At 41.5% G+C, this 17,216-nt stretch overlaps 1 protein-coding gene across 1 annotated transcript in view; it reads left to right on the top strand.

Annotated features, from left to right (window-relative positions):
- LOC143286808 (low-density lipoprotein receptor-related protein 6-like) overlaps positions 1-14,041 on the top strand; it is a 49,501-nt gene extending 35,460 nt beyond the window's left edge. The window contains exons 10-17 of the mRNA XM_076594606.1: positions 1,687-1,982; positions 3,442-3,668; positions 4,830-5,014; positions 5,907-6,110; positions 6,782-6,922; positions 7,869-8,104; positions 8,741-8,943; positions 9,538-14,041. Coding sequence (XP_076450721.1) covers positions 1,687-1,982; positions 3,442-3,668; positions 4,830-5,014; positions 5,907-6,110; positions 6,782-6,922; positions 7,869-8,104; positions 8,741-8,943; positions 9,538-11,155 — 3,110 coding nt within the window. The 3' untranslated portion in view covers positions 11,156-14,041. The remainder of the gene's footprint in view (positions 1-1,686; positions 1,983-3,441; positions 3,669-4,829; positions 5,015-5,906; positions 6,111-6,781; positions 6,923-7,868; positions 8,105-8,740; positions 8,944-9,537) is intronic.
- The last annotated feature ends 3,175 nt before the right edge of the window (positions 14,042-17,216 follow it).

Raw genomic sequence — 17,216 nt, 5'->3', positions numbered from 1 at the left:
AGTTTGTGTGAGTATATGATTGTGTGTTTTTGCAATAGTATGTGTGGGTACATGGATGCTTGTGTGTGCTTGCGTGCATGTGACCATGCATGCACAAGCGCATGTGTGTAAGAATGTAAATGTACTGTTGTGTCTGTGTGTGTGTCTGTCTTAGATTCTTACATATTTTCATTTTGACAGTAAATGTCGCCATTAGGACTAGGATTTTTGTTTTGTTTTGTATGAGTGAAAAAGATGTTTACTGATAGCTGCAGTCAGCATAATATGATGTTGATAAGACAACAATGGTGATGATGGTGGTTTACTGGGTGTTCAGTGGAAGAAAGTTTAGCTATTTCAGTGATACCTTTTTATAGAGTTTCTATGTATTGACTGGGAACAAGCTGCTCCTTCTCCCTCTCCCCCACTCCCCCCACCCTGTTTATCTTTGAACCCTTGTTATTCACAATCTCTACAGGAACAGGAGACATTAATTTAATTTCATTCAAAAAAAGAAGAAAAAAGAGAAAGAGTGGAAAAGTGTAAATGGGATAGCATTACAGACTTCTCCAAAGCAGAATCTTTCATTTTTTTTTAAGAAGAAAGTGGATGGCTTTGGTTGGACGCATTGATATTTGCACAGTAAGTGTACACACTGGCTTTAATGTCTTTCCACACAGAATGAGAAGCACACACACACACATGTGCAAGCACACACTCACATACACACACTTGTATACACATGCATTCAGTAACATACACTTCAGGTCTGAAATCACCAAGTGCATTGTCCTTGAGACTTGTTGACAGATCATTAGACACTGAATTCCCCAGTGAGTATGCTGGTGTCTGGTTTCACCTGAAACCAGGGTTGCACATTATACAAGGGGTGGCAGGTTATCTTGATTAATGAGTCAGGTGAAGTGGCTAGAACACCTGAGAGGAAAGGTACAACACCTGAGAGGTACCAGAACCCATTGGGATTGTCACGGCTGCCCTGCAACCTGAAACGCTTCGGGCTCAAAAGCTAAATGGAAACTTTGAGAGGATTAAAAGAGTTGAAAAATACACCACCTGTATGTTTGAGAGCTACGTCTTTACTTGTCTTTTTTCTTTTTCTTATATATTTATTTTTATTTCTTCTTCTTCTCCGTTCATGGGCTGCAACTCCCACATTCACTCGTGTGTACACAAGTGGGATTTTACGTGTATGACTGTTTTTACCCCGCCATGTAGGCAGCCATACTCCGTTTTCGGGGGTATTTTTATTTCTGTTTTAGGGAGGGGTGAAGGACTGATGTTAAAAAGAAGGGGAGAATATTTGGAATAGTGAGCTGTGCTTGTTGACATTTGTGGAAAAAGGATTGGGGTGTCACTGAACAATATGAATTCTTTTCAAGTTGGTAACAGATCAGTCAGGTTGATAGAATCAAGTGCTGATACTGCCGTGTATGTGTACATGAAGTAGCTTGTATGAGCATACATAAATGCGCACACATACATTTTCAACATTTAAACACACATACAGAGACTACACACACACACATATACACGCTCCGACACATACCATTTTATTGCATAATGGACATTCAAACAACAAAACCAACTCCTTGCAGCTGAAACCTTCAGCATTAATGATAGTAATAATAGCAATAGGAAAAGAAAAGAAATAAAGGTTGATTACGATGCACGGCATGTTCCCAACAGGCACAAACCCGTGCGCCAACAACAACAATGGCTGCAGCCACCTGTGTCTGTACCGCCCCCCTCCCAAGGGGGCGACGTGCGTGTGCCCCATGGGGCTGGAGCTGGTGAGCAATGGCACGACGTGCATCGTTCCCGAGGCCTTCCTGGTGTTCTCCTCCCAGTCCAACATCAACCGCATCTCCCTGGAGAACAGCCACCACAACCAGCCCATCCCCATCCAGGGCGTCAAGGAGGCCGTTGCCATCGACTTTGACTTCAAGGCCAACCGCATCTACGTCACCGATGTGCGCTCCAAGGTCGGTTTGCTACTTGTGGTGTGTTAAGAAGTTAATGTTTTTAGCATTATATTCTGGCTGTCAAAGTGGCAGACATGCCTATAGTATCGCCCCAGTTTGTCTGTCTTTGTTCTGGAAAACCAACAAAAATGTCACAGGGTTATGAAAATATGAAAAGGATATGGCCCGTCTGTGAAAAGTTTCTTCAGTTGATCACAATGGCAGCTTTGATGCAAATGTGCCACCATTCTGTCAGCACTGGAAATTTGTTAAGTTTGTGAAATGAATCGGCGTGGTGAAGTTTGTGACCCTAGATTTTGTGGTTTTTTAAAGGCGATAACATCCCTTGAATTTAGGTCACAGGTTAGTTTGCCATGTATCAGTACTTTGATAATTGTCATAATCTTGAAACACCATTTTGATAAGAGCTGTATAAATCTACAGATGCTAGATGTTTGATTGGAGGTTCTTGAGTAGTGAACATTTGAACAGTGTCAGTGATGACAACTTCTGCATAACAGATGCTGAATTAATCAAATATGGGTTAAGCAGATAAATGTTGTAGCTGCTATAAGAATACTCACATTTAATAATTGTCTTCTGTTAAGGATAGATCCACTTTTAGAACTCCATAGTTAGTTTTAAAGTTTTGTTTTGTCTGTGTGATTGAAGGAACTATAAGTTAATATATAACTCATTTCACTGAATGAATGTGTACAAGCATGTACTTGAACTTTCTGCGGTCTTTGCACATACACGTCCATATGCACCTGGCCCCCACAACCTCCCAGTACAATTAGTAGTCATTGAATGTACTGTGAACAGTTTATTAGTAACAGTGTTTTTTGTTTTGTAACCTTGCAGTTAAGATGGCTTTTGACATTAAATGAGTTCATTCTCAGGTCTAAAATTTGATTTCCATTGCTTTATTGGGGGGAAGGAAGGATCTACCAGTAATGCCATGGGGGGTGATCTACCAGTAATGCCATGCCATGGGGGGTGATCTACCAGTAATGCCATGCCATGGGGGGTGATCTACCAGTAATGCCATGCCATGGGGGGTGATCTACCAGTAATGCCATGGGGGGTGATCTACCAGTAATGCCATGCCATGGGGGGTGATCTACCAGTAATGCCATACCATGGGGGGTGATCTACCAGTAATGCCATGCCATGGGGGGTGATCTACCAGTAATGCCATACCATGGGGGGTGATCTACCAGTAATGCCATGCCATGGGGGGTGATCTACCAGTAATGCCATACCATGGGGGGTGGGGGAGGATCTACCAGTAATGCCATGGGGGGTGATCTACCAGTAATGCCATGGGGGGTGATCTACCAGTAATGCCAGGGGGTGGGGGGTGTGTGGGAGGGAGGGGTCTACCATTACACTGACACCACAAGAACGACAACTCAAAGTTGGGCAGTGATGATGCCAATTTTCATGTTGGGTGTCTGCTTTCCACTTGTTCTCACAGCGCATCAGCCGAGCATTCATGAACGGCAGCTCGCTGGAGCACATCATAGAGTTTGGGTTGAACTCAGCGGAGGGCATGGCAGTGGACTGGGTGGCCAACAACATCTACTGGGCGGACATGAAAAAGAAACGCATCGAGGTAGCCCGACTGGATGGCTCTTCCCGCAAAGTGCTGATCTGGAGGAACCTGGACAGTCCTCGGGCTCTGGCCCTGGACCCACCTTCAGGGTCAGCATCTCTGTTGTTATTTCTTTTCAGAATCACAAGAAGAGCTGAAAGCTAAAAGTCCTATAGCCTTTACGCCCTTGGGGGCAGTGAATTAATAAATAAATTATTTCCGTTGTGTCTAGGGCTTGGCACAGGAAGGCGAGGCCCAGCCCAGTCCTTTCCTTCGCCATTTTAACTTTCCCCAACTGAAGTCAGGTATTCATCCACACTTGGGTGGAGTGAGGAAAATCAGAGTAAAATGCTTTTCCCAAGGGCACAGCACCATGTTGAATTGGGCCTTGAGCCCTGACCACAGGTGAACACTGGATCAGAAGCCCAATGCCTAGCTGATTCTGCAATGGCACCTGTATAAGAGGAGAGAAGGCATTTGTACACCGTTATCCGCTATACATGTATGTGTGGGTCTGTGATGTGGAATGCTTGTGTATGTTTGCATGTGTGTAAAATAGATCACTCTTGTTGAATAAATGGAAGTCATAAGTCCCATAATTTGCTTTCAAGTTTTGAGTTTATTAGATTGAGCGCGTTATGTGCTTTCACTTTTTCAGTTTGTTGAGTTTAAGCACTGATGCTGTACATTTGAATAAATTGTGTGTATTTGAAGGTACTGCATGAATGAGAATCTTTAAGTGGCCTGTTTGTTTTAGATTTTGAAATATTCTCATAAATAGCATTTCTGTTTATACATGGAGAGAGAGTGGAAAACCATACGAGGGGAAGTAATTGTGAATTTAACATGACATGGGAAGTCCCATTTGATTCCCTCCCTTGGCGATTCGTTTGCGAGTCAGTTCACACTCGCACACGCACATCATAATACTATATAAGGAGTAAAACAATGTAAAACAAACAAAAGTTTACATCATAGAATACAAAATATAAACCTGCACACTTCCTATTGATATTCTTTCACTGTCACATCTTAACACCAGTCACCAGGATTCTGCAATGTGTAATTATGAAGATCATGATCAAGATCTTTCTTGCTGCTTACAGTTTGCCTTTAAAGTACAACAATATGTTCTGTATTGAGTAACAGTTATGTCTTTTTCCTTTTTTTTTCTTTTAATCTCAGTTATTTGAAGAAAGGATCTCACAAGAAAAAGAAGGTTTTGGAAAGGATAATAACAGAGCCAACAAATGAACACCTGTTGATGACAGGTACATGTACTGGACGATGTGGGGCGAGGAACGACAGCTGTTGAGAGCAAACCTGGACGGGACTCAGCGTAAAGTGCTTATCTCCAGTCTGGGGCGGGTCCAGGACCTCACCATTGACTACATTGACCGTCGCCTCTACTGGACAGACATCGATGAGAAAAACATCCAGTCTTCCACTATGTTAGGTGAGAAATTTGTGTGTGTGTGCTTGTGTTGGTGTGTGTGTGTGTGTGTGTGTGTAACTTTTGAGTTATTATAAAGTGCTTTGAGATGTTTGAAAGTGCTGTATAAATGTACTGATTATTATTCTTTTTTGCGAAAAAATATTCATTGTAGACTTTACACACTTGAAAGAAGAATGATACCCAGATTCTGGGATCATGAAAATAGGCTCAATTTAATTGTGAATGTTTTGGAATGTGCCCACATAAAACCCATTCGTTTACAGCTAAGAGTGGACTAAGTGAATTTTATTATCGGAATAATTCTCAATCCTGGACACAGTGTTGGGAAAGGATTGCTTTGAACACATTGTTGAATTTTTATTGTTTTTAACAGGAATCCTAAAATATGAATTTGTGGAGGGGTTGTCATATCCCAGAATAATACACAGCCTTTGTTATTTGATAATCATATTTGATATCATAAATGATTAATATTGTTTTGATATGCATCAGTTAAGAAAAAAGTAATTTTGTACAATTGGCAGCTTTGCACCTTAAAAGTACCCGGTGATGATTTTGTCAAGTATGGTTATTTTTCATTAAAAAAACGTATTGAGTGGAAATGTGTATTTTTAAGTTGTGATAGGTAATAACAGTTCATTGATTTAGGGATTTTAATGTCCACGCAAAACCGTCAGAGATCAGATGATAGAAATCAGTCATCAGAGAAATTTGTTGGTGTCCACTCTTCCCCCTTTAAAAGAAAAAAAAAGAGTCCATATAATGCTGACAGCAATCCACAAAAAGTAATGTTCTGGAATGAAACATTTCTTGAAAAAAATGAGTAGATAAAAAATACCAAGAAAAGGAAAGGAATAAAGCCCACACTAACGCCACTGGTCACTGTTCCCAGGCCAGGACAGGAAGGTGGTGGTGTCGGGCAACCTGCCTCAACCCATGGGGCTGACGCAGTACAAGGAGTTTGTCTACTGGACGGACGTGGCCTCCATGTCCATCGAGCGGGCCAACAAGAAGACGGGCGCCAACCGCACACGGATTCAGGACAAGGTGGACCTGCCCATGGACATCTCCGTCATACATGCCTCCAGGCAGTCAGGTCAGCATCAGTAGTTTTGTTGGGTGACGCTGCTGGTCAGGCATCTGCTTGGCAGATTTGGTGTAGTGTGTATGGATTTGACTGAACGCAGTGGCGCCTCCTTAAGCTACTGATACTGATACTGTTTCCCTCCCTCCTCCCTCACCTCTTCCAGCCTTCCCCCCCATGTCTGTGTGTTCAGTGTGGGTGGGATTGGAATTGTTATTAATAAGAGAAAGAAAGGAGGTGGGGAGGGGTTAACTTGCATCATAATTTCTGTGCCAGTTACATTTTCCTTTCTGAAAGGTTCGGACCAGTGGTAAGCTTCATTTGCATCAGACAATGGAATTTTGATGTTGAACACAAACAAAAACAAATGATCACATCTGTATTTGTCATTCTTGAATGTCGGGTGATTGTTAAAGCTGGAACACTATCTGTTCTTATTGAATTTAGTATTTAAGATGTGTGCAAAAAAAGAAAAAAGAAAAAAAAAGACGAAAAAAAACAAGACTGTATTACTGGATCTTGCAAAAATATATTGGAGAAATTTTCTGAACTTGCGTTAGCATTAAATTATAGAAACAAAGGAGGTATGTGCTTTAAGTTAGTATCTTCATTTCTTTTTTTCATATGTATATTGGGAAAAAAATCCTGATAATATTAAGAATCTGCATTTTTCATCAACCCAGGTCACAATGCATGTGGGAACCACAATGGAGGCTGCTCACACCTGTGTCTGGCCCATTCGGCAGACCACAAAGACAACATCACCCACCACTGCGCTTGCCCCACCCACTACCACCTCAACACTGACGGCCTCACCTGCAAAGGTGAGCATTGTGTGATAGCAATCCAGGGTGGCCACGATAGAGAAAGCTGTGAGATGATTGGATTGGCAGGAAAAGATAATTTATGCTTGGGGGGAAGGAGTCATTTATACAAATGCTTTGCTTCTTTTCCTTTGAAAAAAAAGATTAATTCAGTTCCAAAGCAGAACTAAGTAAAGTGGTTGATCACATTCCCATATGTGGAATATGTCTTTTTACTGCTTGGATTTCATTCTTTCATGTTTTTTGCTTTCTGTCTCTATCTGTCTGTGTTAATGTCTCTCCCTCTTTCTCTTTTTCTCTCTCCCACCATCCTTGCTTTGTCTTTGCCAGTTGCCTATTCTCTGTACAAACAACAGAAAAGGATGCCTGTAGACAGCAGTTTTGACAACATAAATGACAGTTTGTATTGGGAGGAGTAAAGTGGCAGAATGGTTAAGGTGCTTATCTGCCAGAATAGTGTCTCTGAGGGTCTTGGTTGGGATCCTGGTCCCACGCTTTCTCCAAAGTTTGACTTGAACTTCAAACTGACCATCTAGACATTCGGATGAGATGATAAACTGAGGTGTTGTATGCACACACTTGGCGCGTTGAAAAAGAACCCATGGCAACATAAGTGTTGTCGTCTTGCAAAATTCTGTAGAAGAAATCCACTCTGTTGGGTATACAAATATACATGCTTAGTCAGGCCTTGAGTGCATGCGTTGAAAAAGAACCCATGGCAACATAAGTGTTGTCGTCTTGCAAAATTCTGTAGAAGAAATCCACTCTGTTGGGTATACAAATATATATGCATGCACTCAAGGCCTGACTAAGCATGTAGGGTTATGCTGCTGGTCAGGCATCTGTCTTGCAGATGTGGTGTAGCACTTACATGGATTTATCTGACCACATTGATGCCTCCTTGAGAAATTGAGACTGAGTGAAACTTCTTACTGTGACTGGACAGCTCCCAAAGAGTACCTCCTGCTGAGTCAGAAGACGGAAATCAGTCGTCTGGTGATGGACTCTGACACGGGTGACGACGACAATGACGGGGATGAGGTGGATAATCCTGAAGTGACGCTGCCCATCCACGGCCTGAAGAACATCAAGGCCCTGACCTACGACCCTGTGCAGCAGTACATCTATTGGATTGAAGGCCGCCAGAAGATCATCAAGCGAGCTCAAGACAGTGGATCTTCCGTAAGTTTTGAGTTCAATGGTGTGTGTGTTCGTTCTTTAATGTCTTTTTTACCATGACAGTGATCAGATTGTGTCTGTGTCTGTGTTGTGTTGTGTGTGTGTGTGTGTTTTGTCACATCTCTGTGTTTGTGTGTGTGTGAGTGTGTGAGTGACTATGCATGTGTGAGTGATTTTGAATTATACTATATCAGATTTTTGTGTCTGGAGTTCTGTTCAGCAGAATTCTTAGTAACACACACAACCACAAGTCTGTTGCGCATAGAAATTCATATTGTAGGATGAGCAGATGTTCAGAATATGTGTTTAGGGGCATATGAAAACATGTAATTTATGTGCAGTTTGCTAGGCTTTATTTATTTATTAACTTATTTTTATTAATTGGTTGTTTGTGTATGTGCTTGTGTGTGAAAATATGTGTTTGGCACACCTGATATGGTCCTGCATGGTCAGCTGGACTGTAAGCAATAATGTGAAATATATATTGAATTTCACGTACTGTACTGTAACCCACTGGTGCAGACTCCAGCAGGGGTCTGATTCCTGTCCTGTGCAAACTACTAGTCCACCCAAGCCGAGAAATCAAAAGTAGCTGTGGCTTGTAGTTTCCCATAGTATATTACTTCCCCTGTTTGTCAGGTTGAGGTGCTGCTGAACAGTGCTAGCGGTCAGATCCAGCCCTACGACATTGCTGTGGACCCCTACTCTCGCACTCTGTACTGGACATGTTCCCTGAACAACGTGGTCAACGTCACACGTCTGGACATGCTGCCCGTCGGGGTGGTCCTTCAGGCTCCCACCAACTTTAAGCCTCGATCCCTGGCCTTGTTTCCTGAGACAGGGTATGTGTGTGTGTGTGGGGGGGGCCAGGGGGGGGTCCCTCCTCCATTCCCCAAAGAGGGTGGACAGGATAAACAATGCTTATTTTGTGCATTTGTTGTGTGCGTGTGAGTGGTGTTGTGGTATGGTGTGTGTGAGGTGGGGGGGATGTGGGTGTGTGTGAGTGTGGGCGTCCGTCCTCCATTCCCGAAAGAGGGTTAATGGAATTGTTTATTTTATGTTTCTTTGTGTGTTGGATGTGTGCATATATTTGTTAGCTTCTTCTGTGTGTGGGAGAAAGATGGAAGACACTTGTGAGAGAGAGAGAGAGAGAAAGTAAAACATAATGTGCACTTCCTTTTTCTATGTTTCTTTGTTCCTTTGTACCTGTCACTGACCTGTGTGCAAGCAGGTGTTAAGGGCTAAGGAGCAATGGTTTGAAGCTGTGTCATTCAAGAGTTAGAAGGTTTCTGACATCTAATTCTTGTCAGTGTATCTGAGATTCTGACTAAAACATTTACTTTTATTTTTACAGATGCATGTTCTTCGCAAACATTTTTATATTATTGTCAGTTTGTTGGCATTTCTGAATGAACCGTCTCCTTTCTCCTAAACAGGTACATGTTTTTCACCAACATGGTGAAGTCCCCTCGCATCGAGTCAGCCCGCATGGACGGCTCAGAGAAGACGGAGCTGTTTATCAAGCAGCTGGTCCAGCCCCTGTCGCTGACCATTGACAAGAAGGAGGGCAAGCTGTACTGGGCTGACGCAGGCCTGAACCGCATCGAAATGTCGGACCTGACCGGGGGAAACCGGCGGGTGTTGATTGATGGACAGATCTCCAATCCACGTGGTCTGGCGGTGCACGGGAACTTCCTGTACTGGCTGGACCGGGAGCAGCAGCAGGTGCAGCGCTGCCAGAAGAAGACGGGCAGCAAGCGCCTGTGGGTGCGGGGACGCATGCCGGGCCTCAGCGACCTGATTGCCGTGCAGCACTCGCTGGACATCACCAACCACGCCTGCTCCAGCAACAATGGGGGCTGCTCCCACATCTGCCTGGTGGACTCCGGAAACAAGGCGCGGTGCTCCTGCCCCTACAACCTGGTGCTGAAGAAAGACGGCCTTACCTGTGCCGACCCCCCAACCTGCCCCCCTGACCACTTCACCTGCAAGAGCGGTGGCATCACCTGCATCCCCCTGGTATGGCGCTGTGATAATCTGTCCGAGTGTGAGGACGAGTCGGACGAAACCGACTGCCCTCCCTGCGGCCAGTCACAGTTCCTCTGCAAGAGTGGGGAGTGTATCCCGGAGTCCCAGCATTGCGATGGCAGTGCAGACTGCAGGGATGGCAGTGACGAGAAGAACTGCTGCTCGGGGGCGCCTTGCACCAACTGTAAAGGGGAGGGCCAGCCCTGTGCAGATGCCAGCGCCACCCAGTGCCTGGATGGTAAATGTGAGCAGCAGGGGAAGAGGGATAAGGCTCACCAGAGCGCAACCCACTATGTCATTGCCATTGTCGTGGGCCTCTTCTTCCTCATTTTCGTTATTCTCATCGTCATCTTCTGTCGGCGCAAAACGCAGCATGTGCCCCTGACGGATGATGACATTCTGATGGCAAAGAAGCCGCTGAACCCCCAGACGAGCACAGAGCCGACAACCACGCCCCCTCACACGCTGACCTCGAGAGGGGGCAAGTCGTCACAGTCCGGGGGACTTTCTCTGGGCGGGTCTTTGGCCAGTGGCTTGCCTCCTTTCTACGACAGGAACCATGTGACTGGAGCCTCCTCCAGCAGCTCCACAGGGACACAGTACCCACAAGAGACGTTGAACCCTCCCCCGAGCCCTGTGACTGAACGTTCGGCGTATACCGGGGGAGGGGGGCACCACTGCTCCTCACACAGTGTCAGCACTGTGCGGTCAGCCCGCAAGCATCACCGGCCGCACCGGTCCCGCCATCATCACCATCACCACCATCACATCCCTCCTCCCCCCACCACCCCTTGTTCCACAGATGTGTGTGAAGACAGTGAGCCATACCCGGCCAAACGCTTTCACTACTATTTCAACAACTCGCTGGTGGAGTTGAGCTATGACTCTGACCCCTACCCACCCCCACCCACCCCCAGAAGGTACTTTTCTGATGATGTGAGTTGCCCCCCTTCTCCATCAACTGAGCGGAGCTACTGTAATCCTTACCCTCCCCCTCCATCCCCAGTGGGCAACTCTGACTGCTAGCCAAGGCCTTGAGGGCCCAAAGGCTGTCCACTCCCCCAGTTTTTTTGTGTCAGTGATAAATGTGTTGTCAATCAAAGGTTTTTAAAAAAAACAACAAAGTCACCAGTGTAGAAGCCTTCTCCAATCTAGAACACTGTCAGGTTGAGGTGGACAGTGCTTGTGCTTTGCTACCTCAGAACTTCAAGGTCTGGAACCACTGACCTGAAAACCCTGTGCTAAAAACTGAAGCTACACCAAAATAACGAGGGCAGGGGGCGGGGAGAACAACAGTGTAAGGTTCCCATGTCCTTACAGGCTGACATTTCTGTGTTACTAATGCTGACGTAAGAGTGAGTGGATTAACAGTTGTATGTCACCAAGTAGAATGATGTAAAGTTAGATGCGTGGCTGTGTGTGCGGAAGTATGTGATAAAATTTGCAAGACTACACTGAAGGTTCAAGTTGATCTGCAGTGCTTCAGTGGAGAATCAGGAGGCTGGTCTCAAGGCTAAGTTACGTTTTGATTCCTGACATGTCATGGACTGTGTGGCCTGTAGGGCAACCTCAGGAAGACAAATTCAGCGTGTATTCACGCAGAAATAAGAACGTCGACGTAAGATCTTGGTGAACTCAAGTTGAAGCTGGTGTGAAGACAGAACAGCGCATCTTCTCAGGCTGTTGACCTGTGGGCATTGAAATACAACTTGGAGGTTGGAAAGAAACAGATTTTGAAACTAAATCTCAAGATGTATTTTTTAAAGAAAATAAGATGGACAATGTTGTAGAGGTGAGCTATGCCTTATTGCTGCTGCAAAGCACCTTGTTTTATATTATCTCCCCACTGTCTTGAAGACAGTTGACAATATGTGACCTTGGAGACATTACAGGCAATTTCTATGCATTGTTTCTTTGTGAACCATGAACTTACACATTGGTGTGTGTAGTTTGTAAATCTGAACTGGCCTGTCATGTTGTGAATGTAATCTGTGCATTGAAAACATGCAGCAATTTGGGTGAATGGTGTAGAGTGGAAGGGACGAGTGTTATTGTCACATTTCTACTGTATTCAAACTGATTTCATGCAGTGAGACTTTGGAAGTTATGAGAAAAAGGAGGGTTCTGTTGAAGACATGGGTTGAATCATAGGTGTTACAGAACTGTTTTTTTTTTCCCATAACTGACACTTATGGCAGTTTATATTGTAGACTTTTAAAAATACATTCTTTCAAGAAAAAGTGATTTATAACTGTTACTTTGTTTTCCTTTTCAAACGTGAGGATTTGAGAAACAAAAAATGTTTTTCATTCACTTTGTCAGTGGCTTTAGGGTTTAAATTTTCTTTGTAGTTTTATTTTTATTTTCTTGCTTGAAAATGCCACTATTGTATTTTCATGTAGACTTTAAAGAAAAAAAAGGAAACCTTTTCCCTTCAAAGAACAAAATAACTTGTTTGTATTGATCAACAGAATGTTCCAGCAGTAATTTGACTTATGTCTTGAATTGAATTAGAAGGGAGTGGGAGAAATGAGAAAGAAATTAATTCTTTTCACTGGTTGCACCTAAGATAGTGAAGTTTTATCTTGATGAACAGGAAAGTACTTGATACTTATTGTGAATTTTATCTTATTGAACAGGAAGATATCTGATGTTTTTGCGAAGTAAATTTAATTAGTGTTGTTTAAAAAAATCATAAATATATGATTTCCCCCCCTTTTTTTGCCATTATTTAGTTCACCATCTCAATTTTAAAAGTCTATTTTACTGGGTTTGCATATCTCTTGTCAGTATTGTGTATGTGCACACAAGTGTTGACTAACAAGTGTGTGCAAGTGCCTACGCATGCATGCATAAGTTTATGTCTTCATGAACAGAATGTTCATTGTTTTTTTCATTGTGAATCATCCTGATGGATCTTGATAAAGTTTGGGTCACATTTGGTTGTGCAGACAGGTAGTGGAGCATGAATTAAGGGATTAAGCTGTACAAGTATGATCAGTTTCCAAGATACTTGAAATATGTCTAAGTATTGTCCTTCTGATGTTGCGGTTGGAACAAAAAAATTTTTTAAATTTTTTTTGGTTAATCAAAATTTGTGTTTTTTTTCTCTTTTCTTTATATTAGTATGAGAAGTTTCCTCAAATTTCAGCCAAATTTTAGTTCAGCCAGCTTTTATTGTTTATGGAAATTTGAGGTCCCTCTTACTGTATTTGAGGTCACAAATAATGCCAAAAAAAAAAAAGAAAAAAAAAAAAAAGAAGAAAAAAAAAAGATATATATATATATATATTATGTGGTATGAAAAAGGGAGATATGATTAAATATGGATTGAAGTTTTGTGTCTTTTTTTCGTTTGGAGTGTAAAACTGGAAGAGTGTGATTATACCATCACCCAATGCCAAAGACGTATCTTCCTTTGCCAAGAATGGCTAGATTATAGTTGTTTAACTTTACCTCGTCATGTCTTTACCAAAGTGTGCTTGAGAATATTGCAAGCATGTCAAATCGTGTTTTGTTTGTGTTTTTTCCCCCCTTGTCTTTGGCCAGATTTATTCATGATAGCATGTCCTCATTTTGTTGTTGGTGTCTTTAAAAAAAAAGTTTCAAAGACAAGAAAAGGAATTGCCAAGTTAATGCCAGTGTATGTATTATTCTAACTTTCATGTACATACGACTAGTCAGAATGGTCATCTCAGGTCCGAGTTGATTGGTTTGTTGAGTCAGATTGCATGGTCGTGTGTGTGGAAGGTTGGACATTAGGAGCTGTGTTAAGACCTGTGTCATTTTTCATGCTTGTGTGTTCATTTGGTTTCACTGGCATAACTTTTAGATGGGGAAGTAAAGATGTTTTGGAGTTTCAATAATGCTGTAGGAGTTCTATTTAAAAACAAAAAAAAAGCAACAACAAAACACAAGAAACCACTCACTTGCACATGCATGCATGCATGCTCACACACACATGCATATTTGCTCACACACACATACACATGCACTCTTGTATGTACACATGTATACAAGTAAGTTGTATCAAGAAGGGCCTTTATTGATGTTGTTTTGGAAACTTGTTTTAACAGTATTTTGTCAGTTCAGGGTGACAAGCAGCAGAAACAAAAAACAAATGGAAATTGCAGGGCCAGTTTTTTTTTTGTATCTTTGACGGCACCCTGGTATGAGTCACAAGTTGCTGTTCTGTCAACAGCTGGTCACAATATATTTATTGAGTAATCCACAGTATGTATTTGGCCAAGATTTCCACATTAGTCACCTGCATTAGAGGTGGTTTAAAGTATTAAACTGTAAGTAGAGTTCTTGTTACGGACAGAAATTCCCAAGAATACAAATCAGTTATTCTGTATCAGTGTATGGGTTATTTGTTTAATTGATTGATGTTACTGATAACCAGAAGCAGAAATCATGGTAGGGCAGTATTGTCCCTTGTGAGCATTCATGCTTACAGTGTTCTGTGCATTAATTTGCATAAAGTTTGATAAACTGTTTTGTGTTTCTGCCTCTGGTTTAATTATAATCAGACAGCAGTTTTTACATTGTTTGCCATGTCTTGTCAGTGACATTGTCAAATCTGACTTACAACAACTTAAATGCAGAACATTTCTCTGTTCTGATAGACATACACATGAACAGTGATGGGTAGGGAAAGGGAGTAATTAGGTGATTTAAAAAGATCAAAACAAAAAAACCCAACTTATTTCTTATCCTTGCGGCTGGTTTGAGACAGTGACTTAAAATACTCCTGTCTGTTATGTCAGTGTCACAACTGTGGCTAAAGAACCGTTGTCATTTTCATTCAAATGGTTGTGTGATTTATATAATTTTAGTTGTTGTCAGTTGTGTGATGTGTGCGATACTTTTTTCTTTGTTTGTTTGTTTGTTGTTTTCTGTTTTCTTTTTTTGGCAATCTATACATAGGGCCTGTGATGTTGGAGACCGTGAACAATAACAAGAAATGCCATAAATAATTACAGTATATATTTCTCTGCGTGGTTAGCAATTCTGAGTTGCTAGGTTTTGATGCCAGTGGTTCATGGAGTATGCAGTTGTTCATTTGCTGGTTTTGTTGTTATTGATTGATAATTAATGCTGTTCGTTGTATTGGTGGTAATTATTTTTGCTTTTTGTTTTTGTTGTTGGTCCGTTGTTATTTTTTTAAGCTTTTTTTCTGTGCTGGTGGTAGAAGTGTGTGTGCATGAGTGTGTGTGAGTGTGCATTTGCATGCTTATGAGTATGGGTTTGTTATTGCATGTGTTTGTGTGTGTGTGTGTGAGGGCGCAGGATGAGTGTGGGGGGTGTGGGGGGGGGTATGTGTGCGTGTGTTGTGTGTGTCATCCAGTTGCAGTACAAATTAGGAAGTATGTTTCCTTGCTAAAAGGAGCAGTTTTGAGCTTTACTGTTGTTTTTTCTTTGTTGTTTTTTTTTTTTTTTTTTGGTATAAATGTGTGTGTTTGTGCTTTGGTTATGATTCTGTACTTCACTACAAGTAGTATAATCTGGTTTTGATATCTCAGTTAAAGCTCTGCTATACATATATTACATGTACACAGTGTATTAATAACTATATGGTGCATCAGTTGTATGAAACTGGTGCACATTGATATTGAATGCCAGTGCTTCTGTTCAAGGCATTGTATGAGGAAGGGTCTCAGCAGATTGAATGGGTGTGTATGTGTGTGAGAGAGAGGAGATGAAGATACAGCAGATTGAGTGTGTGTGTGTGAGACACAGAGAGGAGAGGACACAGATGACGGTATGGGGCATGTATAAATAGAGAGAGAGAGAGTGAGTGAGTGTGTGTGTGTGTGTGTGTGTTTGCGAATTTAAAAGCGTGCATGTCATTTAATGGCTTTTGATAAGTCTGTGGACTTGTGTGAGTGCACAGATGGCGCAGTTATGTTGATATTAAGATGAAAACATTGAGTATGTTGTCCATTTGTTATTTCAAAAGGAAAGAATATGTACAGCTAAATGCCAGTATAGAAATGTTCTTAACTTGATTCTGAGTTCAAAGATCTGCTTGATATTGTGAAAAGATCAAACTTACCAAACTTTGTCAGTGTACATAATTAATGTATGCTATACAGAATTATGATTCAGTGTGTTTTTAAAAAGTTTTTCATTTATTTTATTGTATTATTTTTAAATTGAGTTATTCAGATGTTTAAAGTTTCTCCCATTATTCTGTGGCATATTTGATTAGAAAGAAGTGTATGAATTTTTTTTTCTTTTTGATGTATCTACTATCTAGATTTTTTCAGTAATTTCTTTTCTTTTCATTTTTCATCTGGAATTACTTCCTTTAATTATATTTCTGATTTAGCTTTTAATCAGAAAAGAATGATTAATATTCTTCTCTCTGCACTTAATGATTTTATTCTGTTGGGGAAATTGCTCAGCACAGCAGTTAATCTTTTATTAATCAACTGATAAAAGAAAAAGTATTGAAAGCTCTCTGTTTTTAGATAAAGCTAAAAGCAAAACACACACCAACAACAACAGTGTTGGGTAAGGAGGCAGTGTATCACAATAATAGGAAATGTTCAGAGCCCTGTTCATTATAAACAGAAAAGAGACATTTATTCTGATGGAAATGAAAAACAGTTAAAAAAAAAATTACACAGCTAGAATGTTGAATTTTGAGAAGGCTGTTTGTTTTTCAATCCTGTATCTTGTTTCTGCTGATGTGGGAGTTTATCCCAGTCTTACTGTCTTCCCTTTTGGTCCATGTATATAAATTTCCTGTGCTGCATCCTTAGTGTGGCTTTTTTTGTTTGTTTTGTTTTTTTCCAACAGAATGCATATTTTTCTTCCCTGGCAGTTTTTTTTTTCTTAAACACAAATTTGTTTTAAACATGATCAGTGCTGAGATTGATAGTTCAGAGACTGGTGCAAACTGATCCCTGTTTGCCTGCAGTTGTCATCTGCCAGAGAATGTTTTACATGTGCGGCCAGTTTTTTTTCTTTCTCTTCTTTCTGGTTTTTAAGTATTTATTTGTTTGCCTTCAAAAGTTACAGATATTTGTTGGGGGTTTTCAGGGGTTGAAGGATTGTTGGGTTTGAAAGGTTAGGAAAA

This window comes from Babylonia areolata, chromosome 10, assembly GCF_041734735.1.
Source record: "Babylonia areolata isolate BAREFJ2019XMU chromosome 10, ASM4173473v1, whole genome shotgun sequence".
Classification (NCBI taxonomy): Eukaryota; Metazoa; Mollusca; class Gastropoda; order Neogastropoda; family Buccinidae; genus Babylonia; species Babylonia areolata.
Note: the sequence above shows the minus strand (reverse complement) of the source record. Positions and strands in the feature narration are given on the sequence as shown.